The sequence below is a fragment of the Leucopleurus acutus genome (assembly GCF_964270905.1).
Source record: "Leucopleurus acutus genome assembly, chromosome: 2".
Taxonomy (NCBI): domain Eukaryota; kingdom Metazoa; phylum Chordata; class Mammalia; order Artiodactyla; family Delphinidae; genus Leucopleurus; species Leucopleurus acutus.
The window spans coordinates 81,125,771-81,143,337 of record NC_139143.1 but is presented as its reverse complement, the minus strand read 5'-3'; the positions used below and the strand labels follow the sequence as shown (position 1 = coordinate 81,143,337).

Genomic DNA, 17,567 nt, shown 5'->3' with positions numbered 1-17,567 from the left:
CCCAGCCCCTCTGGGCACTTGCTGGTGGCACTTTCTGTGGAACACTGAGCCTCTCTTGGGGCCATCCCAGAAGACAAGACCCTCAGACTCCAATCCCGCCTCAGACACACACAAGCATTTTACCCACTTGGCCCGGATCAAGGTCAGCCTCTGCAAGATATGTTCCCGCCCAGCTGGGAGGCAGAGCAGAAACCCACAGCCACCAGGACAACCCAGGCCCTACGGAGCCACACAGGCTGGGTTGTCACCTGGGAAATGAGAGATGTCCAGCTCTGAGCAGGTGCTCCAAGAAGGTTTATTAGTATCCACATTGGGGAGCCCCAGGCTCTTGCCGAGAACAAGGGGCCGATAGCATCCAGTCGGGGAAGCAAGGCCACCACAGGCTGACAGGTCTGGCACCCATGGAGATGGTGATGCTTCTGCTTCAAGCACAGCCAACTGACCCATCTCTGCCCTTTAAGTCTCCTTGTAAAGAGGTAGGGCTGTCCTTTCCACGAAGAAATGAGGTCCCTGGTGGTTTCTTAACTTGTCTGACATCTACCAGCCCCCAGAAACCTTGACACAGGCCCTCTGTCTGCTCCCCCAACCTCGGCCAGCATCAGCAACCACATGTTCGGCACAGGGAGCCCCCCCTCACCCTGGCAGCCCCCGCTCGCTCCTAGAACCTGCCAGCTAAAGTCTGGAGCGGACAAATTCTATCAGGTGCTCCAACTGCTCCTCCAGGTGCTGCTCATCTCCGTGGTTCTCAATGACCCAATCGAAGGCCCCGACGTTGTCCAGGCCACATTCTGACTCAGCATCATCCACCCCTGCAGAGGAGGTAGAGGTCAGGCCCCATCCCTCCTGACAAACACCAGGCATCGGGCATTGTGGCCTGCTGACCCCACATGGAGCCACCCTCCCTTGCACTCCCCTCGGTCCCTCCGGAACCAAGCTCCACTTACCCCAAAGGGCACTTCCCCACCCCATGAAACACCAGGATAGCAGGTTCAGCAGTCCACAGCCACCTGAGCCCCCCAGAGGGTCCCGCCGACTTAAGCCTTCACTTGTCACTGCCATCTCAAACCACAGACAACCCAAATGGCCATTTCGTTTTCATTTTATGTGAAGCTGGTCGTGTCCATTTCTATCCCTGTATCTCTGATTCAGTTCTCATGGAAGGCAGAGTGTGCCATTCTCACCTGACAATGAGAATGGTAATAAGAGCATCTACCTGGTGGGTTTGCTGCTACTATAAAGTGAGATCATGTTTAAAGGGCTTAGCGTGGGCCTGGCCAGAGTGAGTGCCCAGGAGGTGAGCAGCCATTAGGAAGGGTCGTACCCACTGATCTGAACTTCCCCAAGTCACAATGACCTAGGGCAGGGAAGACATATGAGCTATACCTCTGAATGGCCACAGAGTAGGTCCTGGGCTGGCACCACTAAGGCTGCCTAGTAGAGCTTCCTCTCCCCCCTCCCCCTACTCTGTTAATCCAACAGGAGTGAAGTTTGTCAGGCCCACCCTCTGACCCACTGTCAGTCCCCCCACCAGGCTGGAAAGCAAAGGTGAAGGACCAGGGGAATGGGTCCCAGCCAGACCTCCAGAAGCCCACTGGCCTGGAGAAGGCAGCCCAGGTAAGGATACCAGGCCAAGGTCACAGGGCAACCTTCATCCCCAAGGATACCATCTTCTACCCGACTCCACTTTTTAATCTGGAGGTGCTCCTGAGCCCCGGGCCTCAGACTCCTTTTTATAATCCCCTGCTCACTCCCCACAGCCTGCCAGGGAGACAGCGGAAGCAGACCGAGAGCCCAGGAGTGGGTGGCCTGGTCTACAGGTGGGGCGGCTGGCCTGCGTGCAGAGCCTTGGGGCAGAGGTTGTGAGCAGCTCACCTGGTGTGAACACCCAGCCCCGCTGCTGTCGGCTCTGCTCTGTGGCCACCACGCGGACCGTCTGCGTCACAGCCCCATAGGCCTCCCGAAACCACTGGATGTCAGACACCCTCCGTGTGTCACTCACCAGCTGCAGGGAAAGGACACAAACAAGTGCCCAACAGGACATGGTGCAGGGAGCAACAGGACAAGGCAAGCGGGTAAGGGAGAAAGAGGAGAAGACCCAGACCCAGTCCAAATGAACAGGAGCATGGACTACAAAACCCAGGAAAGTGTAGCCCCATTCCCTATTATTACCCAGACAGCCGGGACGGACATCCCCTCCTCCCTCCAGGCAGCCCTTCCTGACTGCTGCAGTCCGCAGCCCGATATGCCCACACTGTATTCTACGGTCATGTCGGTCAGCGCTGAGCTGAAGAAGAGACCTCAAGCTTTGAAGTCAGATCAGCCAATCCAATGCACTCATTTTACAGGTGAGCAAACTGGTGCCAGAAACAAAGATACCCTAATCGGTCCCTGCCCCCAGCACCTTTTAAAACGTAAATGTGATTCCCGTCAGCCCCTTGCCCTAAATCTCTCAAAGTTTTCCCATAATTCTAATACAATCCAAAGCTCTCACCCCAGTTTACAAGGACCTATAAGATCTGGCACCTATTTCCCATCATTTTCCCTTCATTCATTCTGCTGCAGCCAACTGACAACCTTTCTGTTTCTTAAACATACCAACCGGGTCTCCTCCTCAGGGCCTTTGCACATCCTACTCCTTCTGCCGAGATAATCATGAGGGAGGCCCCCTTGCTTCATGGAGGTTTCTGCTCAAATATCACCTCCTCGGAGAGGCTGTCCCTACCATCCTGGCTCCCTTCCTGTCCCTTTCAATTCTTATATGCTTTTTATTTTTCTCTGAGCACTAAGTATTCATGAAACCGTCACTATTTATCTGTTTGTGTGTTTACTGCCTGATCTGCACTCTGTAGAGTCAGCTCCATGAGGGGAAGGACTGTGTCTCCATTCACTGCTCTATTCCTGGCCCTTAGCACCGTCTGACACATAAGGAGCACTCAGGAGCACATGGTCAATGAACGAATGAATAAGCGAATAAAGAGGTCAGCTGTTTTTGTCCATGCTGCGGACATGTTCATTCACCCAGCTCTTAAACAAGTACTATGTCAAACAACTACTGTGTGCCGGGCACTGTGCTAGGCACTGGGGATAGAGTGGTGAGCACAACAGACCTGGTGCTTGCCCTCAGGAAGCTCACTGTCTGGTGGGAGAGACAGACTCTAAAGATGCAGCTTCACTAATTACCATGTAATCACAGCGCATATCAACAAGCATCTCTACCTTACCACTCTGAAACTGAACTCCTGATTTTGTCCCCAAACCTGTTCCTCCACACCATCCCTATCTCAGAAAATCACAACTCCATCTGTTTAGCTACTCAGAACAAAACCCTTGGATTTGTCTCCTGTCCTTCCACCCCAGAGCCATCATATCGGGAAATCCTATTGGTTCTATCCTCAAAATCTGTGCAGAATCCGCCCCTTCTCTCCACTCCACCACCACCCCGAGCTGAGCCACGGCCATTTTGCTGTCTTGTGGAAAGATCCTCTGCCTGGCCTCTCTGCTTCCATTCTTGCCCTCCCGCAGCAGCCAGGGAGAGCTTTCTATAAACCTTAGAGCAGACCATGCCTCTCCTCTGCTCCAAACCCTCCAGTGAGTCCCCATCTCACTCAGAGAAACCCCAGGCTCTTCCAGAGAATCTGCAATGATCTGACCTCACCTCCTGCCACTCACGCTTCACCCACAAAAACCCATCTGGGTCACTCCCTTACTTCCTTCAGGTCCCGCTCAAACGTCATCACAACAGTGAGACCTTCCTGATACCTTTAATAAAGCAGCAACCCAGCCCTCCTCAGAGTCCTGGCCTGCTTTATTTTGTCCCTTAGTATTTATCTCCACCTGACATATTCTATATTTTATTAGGGCCTAACTCCCTCTGCCCCCAGCTTAATGTAAGTACCCTGAGAGCAGGGACTTCATCAGATTTTCACATGATGTATCCCCAAATCACCTGGAACCAGTCCTGCTACAAGAAGATACTACTGGGGGCTTCCCTGGTGGCACAGTGGTTGAGAGTCCGCCTGGCGATGCAGGGGACACGGGTTCATGCCCCGGTCCGGGAAGATCCCACACTGGGCCCGTGAGCCATGGCCGCTGAGCCTGCGCGTCCAGAGCCTGTGCTCCACAACAGGAGAGGCCACAACAGTGAGAGGCCCACGTACCGCAAAAAAAAAAAAAAAGAAGATACTACTGGCTGCCAGAATGAATGAGGAGGGAAAAAGGTAAGGTGCTATGGGAGCACCTGACCAGGAGCGCCAGTTAAGACCTGGGCATCAGGGAAGTCTTCCCTGTAGAGGTGCCATGGGAGCTGAGCTGGAGCTAACCAGGTGAAGAGGGATAGAAAGGGCAGTCCGGGCAGGTAGAAGGACACGGGCAGAGGCCGTGATTCCAGAAGGGGTTTGATTTATTTGAGGAACAGAGAGAAGGCCAATGTTGCTGCGGCTTAAGGAGTAAGGAGGCTAAAAGGGCAGCAGGAGCCAATCATTCAAGGTCCAGAAGTTCACGTTACAGATTTTGATTTTGTCCTTCAAAACAGTGGGACAAAGCGTTCTAAACAGGACATGGTTGATGTTTTTAAAAGGTCACTCTGGCTGCTGTGTGATGAATGGCTCACAAGGAACAAGAGCCGAAGCAGGCACCCGTGTGAGGGCTGCTACGACCGTCTAGGTGAGAGACAGCGGGGGCTTGGACCAGGGGCTGGCCGTAGGGAGAGAGAAATGGACACATGTGAGATATGTCTGGGGAGAGGCAGAGGGCTGGGGAAAACAGATTTTCCTAATGCTGCCATAGAGCCCACTTACCCAGACGGGCTGGGAGACACCCTCCACGATCTTCCTGCAGAAGAAGCCTGGGTCGGCCTGGCGCTTCTCCTCCCCCCAGCGGATCATGTCCCTCCGAAAGGGCTCCTTGTAGGTGCTGGCATCCAGGAGTCTCTGGAAGTCTAAGCCGTGCTCCTGTCCAAAGCACATTCTGTTTATGCCACCACCCTCTCAACCTCACTTAGGTCTTCCCTAAAACAGAGGGAGGGCCACCCCTCCCCTCACGTGCCCTCCCTGAGGGCTGCCGCAAGGACTCGTGGGGTTGCCGCCAGGCCAGAGGCCTGCAGGGGAAAGGGCCCTAGAAACTAAGAACTCCCAACCACTGGCAGATGGAAGAAACGCCTTGGGATAATCCAGAGATTGTTTCAGTTTGTCTTTAAATGTGTGATGTGGTTTTCTCTTTTGCAGCAGTTTTATCTTCCCAATTATTTCTGGCTTAAACTAAACCTGAAATTAGTTTACCTCCCTTGGGCGCAGGCTTAGTCTTCAACTAAAGTGGGAAATCCGAAAACATCACATTCTGTGTCCTTCCACACCCCCTCTGGCATCGTTTGTCCCCATCCCAAAGTCCAGGAGACTTGGCTTCCCTGTCTCTCTCCCCTTCCCCTCACCCCTTTCCTCATCCCCAAATTCCTGCCACCTTTCCTGCATCAGCATCACTGCATTTGGCTCTGGGCACTCCTGGACCCCTGGAGCAGGAGGGGCTATTCTGACTACCCCAGGTAACCCCTTCCAGACCCAGCCTTCCCTTCTCCAGGGACACTGACGAGCAGGAGGGTCCATCCAGAGGGCCCCAGGATGGGAGGGGGGTCTGAAAAACATCACTCAGTTCAGGTTTCAGCTCCCCTGGCATTCACTGCAGCAAGACCCTCTCCCGAAAGACTCAGTTTCTTCACGTACAAACTGAAGGGGCCGTGACCCAGCAAGGTAAATCACCTACCTGAACCCTATTCCAAGGTGGGGCCAGCAGCCATCATCCCATTTATAAACTATAAACTAGTTTGCCATGTACTTTTTTTTTTTTTTTTTTTGGCTGCTTTCTCTAGTTGCGGCGAGCAGGGGCTTCTCTTCGTTGCGGTGCACGGGCTCTAGGCGCACAGGCTTCAGTAGTTGTGGCACGTGAGCTCAGCAGTTGTGGCTCATGGGCTCTAGAGCACAGGCTCAGTAGCAGTTGCACACGGGCTTAGTTGCTCCGCGGCATGTGGGATCTTCCCGGACCAGGACTCAAACCCGTGTCTCCTGCATTGGCAGGCGGATTCTTAACCACTGCGCCACCAGGGAAGCCCTACCATGTACTTTTTACCACAGGGGAAGATTAGCCACCAGGAGCATTATGGTCTGCTTGTCAATTATATTCCCCATTGCAACTTAAAAAATCAATGCATTAACATTTCATTTTGAATTTGTTTTCAAATGGGAGTAATGGATGAAGTGGTGCTGGACTTAAAAACAGCGGGCACAGGCTGGCCTATCCGTCTCCTACTGGGGTTTTAGAAATGCAAACTCCTGCCCACTCACCCTACCCACCCTCCAGCCTGGATCACTGGTCTGGAGTGGGGCCTAATTTGGGAAGTTTGGAAGCAGATCAGTGGTTTTCAAACTGCTCCTCTGAGCCCTGGGGTTTGGAGGTGCCCAAGCCCCACTGGGGAAGGCTGAGTGCCTCCGCTCCACTCAGAGTCGCTCTCAGTCTATCTACTGGATACAAGGAATTTCTGCATCCAATTTCATTTGGGAAAGGTTCCCACTGAAAAAAAAAAAATATTGAAAACCACTGAATCTGTTATTCCCAGGATCCCCCAGGCTGCCATCCTACAAATGGGTCTGTTTAGGTGGTGGGAGAAGACCCGATGGTACAGGAGAATGCTTCCCATGGAGATGGGGCCGTCATATGGAAGGAGGGGACAAATTCATTTTGTGTGGACCCAGAAGTTCAGTCTCAGGCCAAATGACCAAGGGGCCATGAGCACAGGTCCCTGGAAGGGTGCACCTAGAGGTCAAGGACAGAAATGTAAGCGAAGATCAGGCTCTTCATTGTGTGGGGAGCTAATCCCACCCTCCAGGCTCCCTTTCTGAAGTCTAAGATCCTGAGAGTTCCTATTTATTTTTTGCAGTCCTATTTTTTTTAATCTACATGGTTCAAAATTCAAAAGATAAACATCGGTTACAGTGAAAAATCTCTCTCCCTCCTCTGTTCCCCAGCCATGTAGGCCCCTTCCCTGGAGGCAGCCAATGGTCCAGTCTCTTATGTATCCTGCCCGGGCTTTTACACATCCCAAGCACCTAGAACAGTGCTGAATGCACCCCATAAATATTTGTTGAATGGTTAAGTATATGAGCAAATATATTTACAATTTTCCCCATTTTTATACAAATGCAGCATTCTCTATACAGTGTTCTACATCTTGCTTTTGTCATGTGATTAAATTTCTAAGGGGAGAATTCCAAGGGTTGTTTGTTGCAGGCCAGCTTTAATGGGGGGAGGGGGGGTAATGTGTGTCATACTTTTTGAATAAGGGGACAGACCCTTACCAATAACACGGCATCATAGCTGCCAACTCGCGTCTACAGCCTTTTCTGGACACACTTTCCTGAACACACTCTAGGGAGGTGGCCTCAAGTGAGTAAGGCCAGTGGGAAAGAAACTTAAACAGAAAATGCCCCCAAAAGGTCCACTTATAGAAAGCAGAGAGCCGTCTGCCACCCTGCCAAAAGGAGTTCGAGAGATGCTTTTAGTGACTCAAGCAATAGCACAGCAACCAAAGCTCAGGAGCTGGCTTCTTCCAGCCCACCAGATGCCACAGAACCACCACCTACCTGAGCATACTGCTTCTTGAGCGGACCGGAGAGCCGGAGGACAGCACACACGTCAGCTCCAAGTCTGTGAGACAGGGAGATCCGAACCCCGTTAACCTAAAGCTTCCAGGCCCCAGAAGAGTGAAGCCCCATTTCTGCTACTGGCATCTATATAACTTTGTCAGGTCTCAACTTCCCTGATTTCCTCATCTGTAAAATGGGGATAACAGTTTCTTTTCTGTCTCCCACAGGATTATTATGAAACTTGAATGTGAAAGAGCCCTGAAACTAACAGGGAAAACAAATAAAAGCATAATTATAGTGTGAACATCCTAGCAATATTCTGGCTGGATTCAGTTACTGCTGGGCCCCTGAACTAGTTCTCTCACAGCCAGGGGTATCTCAGTCTCAACTGACTTGGTCACCACACATAAATAACTCATTCATTCAGTTGTTCAATTTACTCAGCCAACCATTTGTTGGGTTCTATATTTGGATCCAGGTGATACGAATGTGAATAAGATACATGATTTCTGCCCTGACCTTGAGATGCTTACAGATTCACTTAAACACTGACATGGTGAGATAGATGTTCTTATTTCCATGTTTCAGATGAGGAAACTGAGGTTGAGTGAGGAAAACTGACTCACCCAAAGCACCGTTGCAAGTAACAAAGCCAATATGGGTAAAATAAATATAAAAGCCAACATTTAGTTCCTATGCCTTTACTAAATGCCAAGAATTGTTCCAAGCCCTTCATGTGCGTTATCTCATTTAATCCTTACAATCACCCATCTCCATCTCACAGATGACAAAACTTTCTCATGAGAAACTTGTACAGGCTTCCCTAGTGGCTCAGTGGTTAAGAATCCACCTGCCAATGCAGGGGACACGGGTTCGAGCCCTGGTCCGGGAAGATCCCACATGCCGTGGAGCAACTAAGCCCCGTGCGCCACAACTACTGAGCCTGCGCTCTAGAGCCCACATGCCACAACTACTGAGCCCGCGTGCCACAACTACTGAAGCCCACGCACCTAGAGCCCATGCTCTGCAACCAAAGAAGCCACCGCAATGAGAAGCCCGCGCACTGCAACGAAGAGTTAACCCCCGCTCGCCACAACTAGAGAAAGCCCGTGCGCAGCAACAAAGACCCAACACAGCCAAAAATAAATAAATAAATTTATTTATTTATTTATTTAAAAAAAAGAAAAGAAACTTGTACAAGATCATACTCGAATAAGTGGTTGAGTCAGGATTTGAATCCCAGCAGTCTAATTCCAGAGCCTGCGCTTCTGATCGCGAATTGATTTATGTGTTGGGTGGTAAGAAGAAATGTTACTTAGGAAAAGGTGGCGGATACTTAGTGGTGAAAGATTAGGGCGGCAAATTCTGCCCTGGGCTTTTCCGCAACCTCTTAGAACCCCCATGGTGCCCCAAAGCAGCCTCCTGTTACCCTCACCACACTGGCCTTCAAGAGGAGAGGAGCCCCACTCCACGTTCTCAGGCTTCTGTGCTCTCCTAGCCCAACAAAAATGCTCCCACACAGAACATCTTGCTTTGGGAGAAAACCTGAGCAAAAGGTATTATTAGGAGAAGCAGTGAGGTAAAGCAAAAGGAACCCATTCCTTGGAGCTAGGCTAAAGCTGAATTTGAGTTCTGGATCTACTGATTACTTTGTGTTTCTGGCAAGTTTGGGTTTGGGTTTTTGTTTGTTTGTTTTTAACTTTTCAGAGTCTCAGTTTCTTCATCTGTGAAATGGAGATACTGATTAATAATACTACGCAGTACCTAACAACACTATGTGACACACAATAAAGGCTCAGTAAACCGCAGCGATTAGGTGGTGTGTTGGGCAAGGATTCGTCTTTGAAGTCTGATACAACTGAGGTGTGGTCTGAGGCAAATCCTTTATCTGTGACTCAGTTTCCTTTTCTGCAACCATCACCTCGCAACACTGTCTGAAGGATTAAGAATGATGTATAAAAAGTGCCTTGGTAGTAACTGTTTCTAATGCTTCGTGGAGAGACCTACAGCTTACAGTCTTCGGAGAGGTGGCCGCCTGGTTCTTTGAGGCGGGCGTGTGCAGACTGCTGTTTTACGTGACAGTGACAGTCCGTCACTTCTCGCCGCCCAGCGCTCCTTCTGCCCTGCAACCCGAGGACCTCAACTCCAAAGCTCACTCCATCACACCCCAACATACCCCTCGTGTCACGTGATTCGGGGTCGCCCCGGTCCTCCCCCTTCCCCGCCCCGCGGACACCTGCTCTGCAGCGCCTCGGTCACGAAGTCCTTCCCGGATTTCCTCTTCCCGCTGAACAGCAGCACCAGCCGCGGGGCGTCTCCCAGCGGGGCCATGGGGCCGCCACCCTTTGAGATCCCTAAAACTGACACTTTTCCCTACCCCTTAAATCAGGCCACCTGGCCCAGAATAGACGCGGCCACTCGGTGGAGTGGCAACAAGGAGGGGTTCGGCCCCCGTCTTCTTCATGGCCGTGTAGAGGACTGTCAGCCCGCACACGTGCTTCCGTGACTTTAAATTGAAGCCTGCACAAATGGATTATGGAGAGAAAGAAGGTTACTTCCTAGGGCAGCCTTCGAGCCTATAATAGCTCCCCTACCAGAACTCATTTGGAACCGTCCAACCCGCCCAGACGCTGACGTCACGGTCCCGCCTTCTTAGCCGACACGCGTGACACGTTGGGGGGCGGGAATTGGACGCAACTATTTTCCTCTGAGGGGGGGTGACGTCTTAAAATTTCCTAAGTGAACCTCACATTGCCTTCCACACAACCCTACAAACATGAAAAAAAAGAATAAACGTGTTCATGTTGAGAAAGTTTTCAAAACTGCCTGTTTATCTGTGCATTTTAATGCATGTGCTAAAGCAAATCCGTATATGCCCCACAGGGAAAATAGGTCTTTCTGGATATGAAATGAGGCGAGGACTCGAGGGGTGTGTGTGGTGACGTCATGCTGGGGAGGAGCTTAGACAAACGCGTTATTTTATCGTTAAACGGGTTTTATAATTGGAGAAGCCACCACAGTTCGACCCTTTAAGCCCAGCGAGAAGATTCACATCGCTCTTCTAGCCGCAGCCTCCTTTCCAAAGGTTTTCTGAAGCGAGAGAGCTTGGAATGACATCAATAGAATAGGTTTAAAAGGGGCTTTGAAGCCACCCCTGGACGAGATTACCTAGTTGGGTTTTTTTTTTTTTTGGTTTTTGTTTTTTGGTTGTTTGTTTGTTGAGATTACCTAGTTTTATCTGGGGTCTAGTTCTCAGCCAGGAGTTCAAGGGGCAAAAATAAGTGGTGGTGATCTGCCCCTTCCCTGAATTCCCACTTCTGCCCACAGCAGCTGACAGCTAGTCCCAGTTAAGTAAGTGGAGTCATCTTTAGCTATGACTCGCTGCCCTGTATCTCTCTGAGCTTGTCAAAACAGAGCCTGCAACCCATTACTGCCTCCATTTTACAAGCTATCATATCAAGATAAGTGAGGTTTTCTTTGGGAAAAACCATTAATTCTCTGAATATTGAAAAGATGGCACAGGAGAAGCTAAGGAAATTAGAATGGTCAATGGTCAGGTGCACAAAGAATGGACTTCGGGAAGGTCTTTTTTCTTGTAACTCTGAAAGCACTGTACATATCCATGCACTTAGAAGGCAGCATGGAGTTGTAATCCCAGCTCTGATACTTCGCAGGGATGTGGCCACCTCACAGGGTTACAATAAGAAGGAAATGAGGAAAAAAATGATAAAGTACAATAAAAATGCTTTGTATATTCTCAAGTGTAATCCAAATATGGATTTATTTATTCTGAGCATTGTGTGATTTCAAAGTTTATACTCCAACATAGGACCAGATTTCCCAGCTCACCTTCAACAAGCGTTTATTTGGGACTCCACTGAAAGCACCAATCCCACCTCTGCCAGCAGAGACTAGAAAGGATTAACTGCACTCACCCTATTGCTTTCCTGAGTCATCACTAAGAAGTCAGAACTCCCAGAGTCTCTTCCCTCACCTGACCAAACTACACCCCACCCCTTCCCCACACCCCTCCTAGAATAAAGACCCCTGGAATTCCCAGTGATCAGAAAACATCCCCCACACCCCAGCCTCTTCTCAGTAGCTCTCTCCTGCTCCCTGCCTCAACTGAACCTCACTGTCCCCTATTACCCACCCAGGAGAGGCCTCTTATTCTCCCCCAGCCCTCAGACCTCAGCATACATAAACTTGGTGTCTGTCGTCTCCCTCCCGCCCCATTTCAGCTTCCAGACCATCCCTCCTCTGCTTCTTGGAAAACTCTGGCTTCTCTAAGACTCATACCACCTGGCTGAGCTACCCTTTTCCCCTCTTCAGTGTTGACAACCACCAATCCTGATGCTCGTTCTCATTGTACTGAGACTCAGCCACTGGCGCCTTGTCTTCTTGTCCACCCGGTTCCCATCGTCATTCTCAATGATTTCACTATCCGAGTGGTCAGCCCATCCAACACCCTGACAGCTCAAAGCCTTGACCTCAGTTGTCCAAAGACTTTTTCTTCCTCTCCTCCTCAGACACCAGCTCCCATGGACACACCCTGGGCCTTGTCATCACCAGAAACCATTCAACCTGCAAATTCACACACCCATCCACCCTACCCTCCAAGGTCACTTGCTCAAGCACTCCCCAGAGGAGTGCTTCCCTCTCAGGGCCCATGAAACTCTTCATATATTATATAACATCTGCTCCTCCTTCCTTCCACAACCAAAGGGAATATCAAATAAGTGAATATGTGTGGAAAGCTTTCCTGATCTGTACAGGACTGCACAAATGTGAGGCACTATTTTTAGGGTAGAACAGTCTGGTCTAAAGGCCAGGCTGCTGCAGAGGGTGAGGCAGGAAAGGGGGAAGGAGCAGGAGTGTCTGACAGGAGCGGAGACCACCCAGGAAGGGAGCGGCCAGATTTCTTGGGGACTGAGATTGGAAGCCAGAGATGCTGGACACTGCTGCCCGATGAGGGTTCCGGAAGATGACACTTGAGGAAGCCAGTGCTGGCCCCTGAAAACAGAGAAGTACCCCCAGAACTCAGGAATACAGTTACCTCTGAGAGTCACCCCTCACTAAAGGGACGGACCATTTAAAGAGAGGCTTGCCTCACTGACCCAGAAGACAGCTTAGAAGGAAGCCCTGTTTGAAGGAAGCCTGCTCACTGTATTAACACACCCAGAGACAGGATGAGCCTGCAGGGGAGCAGCTCATACAGCTCTGCAGAGCCTACAAGAGGGAGGAGCTGAGCTTGTCAGTGCCCCTCCAACCCTGCCCAGGCAGAGGGAATCCCAAACAGGAGGTACCAAGTTCTGCCCCTCCAGGGCAAGCCTGTCCCACAGTGGAACCAGACGCCATCCTGGCTCAGCAACACCACCAATTACCCTTGCTTCAGCTCCATGCTCTGGTTCCAGTTTATCTTCCCATGGTCATTGTCCAACTGACCCAAGCATTTCCCTCTGCTGGCGTGGTCAGTGTAAATGTGACTTGTGAATCAGTCCTCATGTGTTTGACCATCATTGCTTCAGGGGCAACGGAGCCTGGCAGATGAAGGACAGAATGCACTAGGGTTGTAAGGAAGTAGTACAACAGGGAAAGAAAAGAGGGGGAGTCTGAGTCTATGAGAAGATGATGGAGAGAAGTCCATTCATTCATTCATTCAACATGTATTTAAATGTCTAAAACATGCCGGGTACTGCTCGAGATGCAACAGTAAACCAAACAGAGACTACTCTCAGCATTTATTCTCATGGGAGACAGGCAATTTCAAGAGAGCTTAAAAAGGGAGCATGAGGGACTTCCCTGGTGGCGCAATGGTTAAGAATCTGCCTGCCAATGCAGGGGACACGGGTTCGAGCCCTGGTCTGGGAAGATCCCACATGCCGTAGAGCAACTAAGCCCATGCGCCACAACTATTGAGCCTGCACTCTAGAGCCCGTGAGCCACAACTACCGAGCCCACGTGCTGCAACTACTGAAGCCCACACGCCTACAGTGCGTGCTCCACCACAAGAAGAGCCACCAAGATGAGAAGCCTGCGCACTGCAACAAAGAGTAGCCCCCGCTCGCCACAACTAGAGAAAGCCCACACGCAGCAACGAAGACACAACGCAGCCAAAAATAAATAAATAAATTTATTTTTTTTAAAAAAGGGGGAGCATGAGAGGGACTTCCCTGGCAATCCAGTGGTTAAGACTCCGCCCTTCCAATGCAGGGGGTGCAGGTTCGAGCCCTGGTCTAGGAACTAAGATCCCACATACTGCTCGGCACAGCCAAAAAAAAAAAAAAAAAAAAAAAAACATGGGACATGAGAGCCTTCATCCCAGAATTGGAGGGGGAAAATTGATATAAATTACCACTTGCAGGATGCTCTGGTATAAACCGGAAATGGCTCTATGCATCCTCATAGATGTTGTTCCCTCTGCCTGAAACACCCTTCCCATCTTTTTGCCGTGAAACAAACTCCGACTTGTACTTTAACAGTTAGCTTGTTTTGCCTCCTTCAGTGAGCCTTCCCTGACCTCCCACCCCATCTGACGTAGACACCTGTTTTCTATGCTCCTGATTGATATACCCTATGCTCACCCCTACATAGCATCTTACACTACATTGTAACTGTCAATTTACTCACTTCTCTCCCCCCAGATAGCTAATAGTTAATATTTATTGAGCCTTTACTATGTGCCAGACCTTTTCTCAATCATATGACATAAACAATACTACCCCTACTTAAAAATGAGACAACCGAAGCTCATTATAACTAAGAGATTTGCCCAGGCATTCACCAAATTGATTGCTGTACATTGCCCCCAACCCTGCGATCCCACACCAAAGAGAAGGGGCAAAACAACTTCCAAACAAACAACTGAAGAATCTGACAGTTAGGGTCCCACTCCTCTCATGAACCCCCTCCCCCAAATTCTTTAAGTACCCAGTGAGGATGAAGCCAGAGAAAATATAAGGTATGCCCAGCTCTCACTTTGTCCGGTTCTCTAGCTTTAAGAAATGCATCAGGCAGAAGATGTCCCTGGAGGTGAGAGGCTGCTCGCTCAAAGGGATGCCAGGGGAGCAACCAACCTTCCACCAGACAGTGTGCCCCCTCCAGCAGACCAATGGAAAGTTGGATCCTCCTGTTCAGTCCTTGGTCTACAAATTATTTCCATCACTGTAAGGTAGAGATTTTACCTTCATTTTTATGGCTAAGGAAACTGAGGCACAATTCAATGAATATTGTACAGCCAAGATAAAATTTGAGCAATCTGTAAATTAATATGTAGAAAAACAGGGGCTTCCCTGGTGGTGCAGTGGCTAAGAATCCGCCTGCCAGCTCAGGAGACATGGGTTTGAGCCCTGGTCTGGGAAAATACCACATGCCGCGGAGCAACCAAGCCAGTGCGCCACAACTACTGAGCCTGCGCTCTAGAGCCTGTGAGCCACAACTACTGAGCCCATGTGCCACAACTACTGGAGCCCGCGCACCTAGAGCCCATGCTCTGCAACAAGAGAAGCCACACAATGAGAAGCCCGCGCATGACAACGGAGAGTAGCCCCCGCTCGCCACAACTAGAGAAAGCCTGCGCGCAACAACGAAGACCCAACACAACCAAAAGTAAGTAAATAAATTTAAAAAATAATAATAATAATAAGTTGATTTAAAAAAAATAAATTATTAAATATATATATATATATATATATATAGAAAAACATGCCTCTAGCATTCAAAGAGCATCTACTACAGCCGGTAAATACTTTTAACTTCATACTCCTGTTTTGTCACGTCCATAATGTAGACAAAGCGCTATGCAAAAAGGAAATGAAACATAGAATAACCATTTGATGAGCAATTCCACTTCTGGGTATATATCCAACAGATTTGCACCTAAGTCTCAAATATATAAAACTCTTGTTCATAGCAGCACTAGTCACAATAGTCAAAAGATGAAAACAATTCAAATGTCCATCAACAGATAAATGAGTAAACTAAATGTGATACATATTTACAATGGAATATTATTCAGCCTTACAAAAGAATAAAATTCTCATACATGCTATAATAATAATGATGATGACGATGATGATGATGTAGGCAAAGCAAGGATTCTCCAATTTTCGAAAGAAATAAGCTCCAAAAATGTAACTAACATACCCAGGGATGGTGGCTACATCTGAATCTTGAATACAGTGAGAGAACAGAGATTCTTCTTTAAACAAAGATTCATGATTTTGAGACATAGTTTTGTTTTTCCATTAGATTATTTTGTGGTGAATGTAACCTTGTAGCTGGGGAACAAACACCACTTCAACTACTATGAAAGAGTGATTTAGGGGAGTTCCCTGATTGCCTAGAGGTTAGATTCTGGGCTTTCACTGCCGTGACCTGGGTTCAACCCCTGGTCAGGGAACTGAGATCCTGCAAGCTGCGTGGGGCAGCCAAAAAACAAAAAAAAAGCGATTTATTGATTTCATTTGACTTATTTAATAGTCAGTGATAAAGGTTGATGTTTATTTTCCCTTTTTTTGATTTTTATTTTATATTGGAGTATAGTTGATTTACAGTGTTCTGTTCGTTTCAGGTGTACAGCAAAGTGATTCAGTTATACATATACATATATCCATTCTCTTTGAGATTCTTTTCCCATAAGGTTATTACAGAATACTGAGTAGAGTTCCCTGTGCTATACAGTAGGTCCTTGTTGGTTATCCATTTTATATATAGTAGTTAATCCCAAACTCCAAATTTATCCCTCCGCCCCCACCTTTCCCCTCTGGGACTGTTATTTAACAATCTTAGTGATAAACGTTGATGTTTATTTTCCAAAGGATATTGAGACACGTGCCTCAGAGTCAGCAGCTAGAAGTGGTGGAGCCAGGTCTGTGTGGCTCCAAAGCCAGCATTTTCCCAGCCAGGGCAGCCCCCTGGACCTGCAGGTCTGGCCTCAGCAGGCAGTGGCCACTCCTTCCCATGTTTCTCCCCCCAACACTGAACTCAACACCCACCAGGTTGCTGGAAAGAATATCAAGTGGTACCAGCCCAGGGCCAGGCACAGAGTATAAGTGCTCCGTAAGTGATTGACAAATAACTAAATGAGTGAATGAATGGGGGCTCTTAGGCAGAGAGTTGGGGAGCCTGGATTCACTCCTGAGGCTAGAAGGGCCCTTTATGGGTATCCTCAAGCCTGAGACCTCATAACCCCACACTCAGTTGCTCTGGTTCCAGGGCTGCTCTCAGAGGTCCCTCTCTCCCTCTCAGCCCAGTCCACCGCAAGGCCACCTTCCTGTCCCTCCCACTGCTGCCCCCCTGTGGCCACCACCAGGCATCTCTTCAGAAGGAGCCATGAGTGAAGTCAGTGCTCATGGGGCAGCAGAGGAAGACCTGCCTTGGAGCAAGCCGCTACTCCAGACCTCACCTCAGAGCCTAAGTGCCAAGCACGAAGAGCCAGAGAGAGGCGCGGAGGTAGGAAGAGCAGGGGACTCTTAGTCAGGCGTCAGCAGCCCTGGGCTCTGGTCTCCACTCTGTCCCTAGCAAGCTTTGTGACCTTGGACAGGTCACTTCCCTCTCGGGGCCTCAGTTTCCACCTCTGAACAACAAAAGAGGTAGGACTGATGCCCATGACAGGCCCTTCCAGGGCTGGCCTTCTACCCACAAGCTGGGGCCAATCAGGTGGCAGCTGGTGGTCAGAGAGGAAATGCCTCCAGGGCCAGGTGCCCCAAGTAGCTGAAGGACCCCACAGATGGGAGCTCAGATATTGTATCCAACCCCTGGGTCAGCTCTGGGGAAGGGGGTGTGGCAAGCAGCAGTTCCAGACACTTCAAAATGCCCACTGGTGTCCTAAGGGCTGCCCGGGGGCCAGTCTTCCTCCACTGTCACTGTCCAGCTATGATAGGACCTAAGGCAAGTCCACCTCCTCTCTCGCTCTCAGTTCTTCATCTGTATAAA

At 49.5% G+C, this 17,567-nt stretch overlaps 1 protein-coding gene across 1 annotated transcript; it reads right to left on the bottom strand.

Moving 5' to 3' along the window:
* Positions 1–288: 288 nt before the first annotated feature.
* PMVK (phosphomevalonate kinase) lies at positions 289–10,005 on the bottom strand. The gene is made up of 5 exons (XM_082832694.1): positions 9,868–10,005; positions 7,629–7,692; positions 4,797–4,949; positions 1,873–2,002; positions 289–809 (listed from the first exon to the last, which is right to left on the bottom strand). The coding sequence occupies exons 1-5, from the start codon at positions 9,960–9,962 to the stop codon at positions 673–675; spliced, it is 579 nt and encodes a 192-aa protein (XP_082688820.1). The 5' UTR covers positions 9,963–10,005; the 3' UTR covers positions 289–672.
* Positions 10,006–17,567: the final 7,562 nt, after the last annotated feature.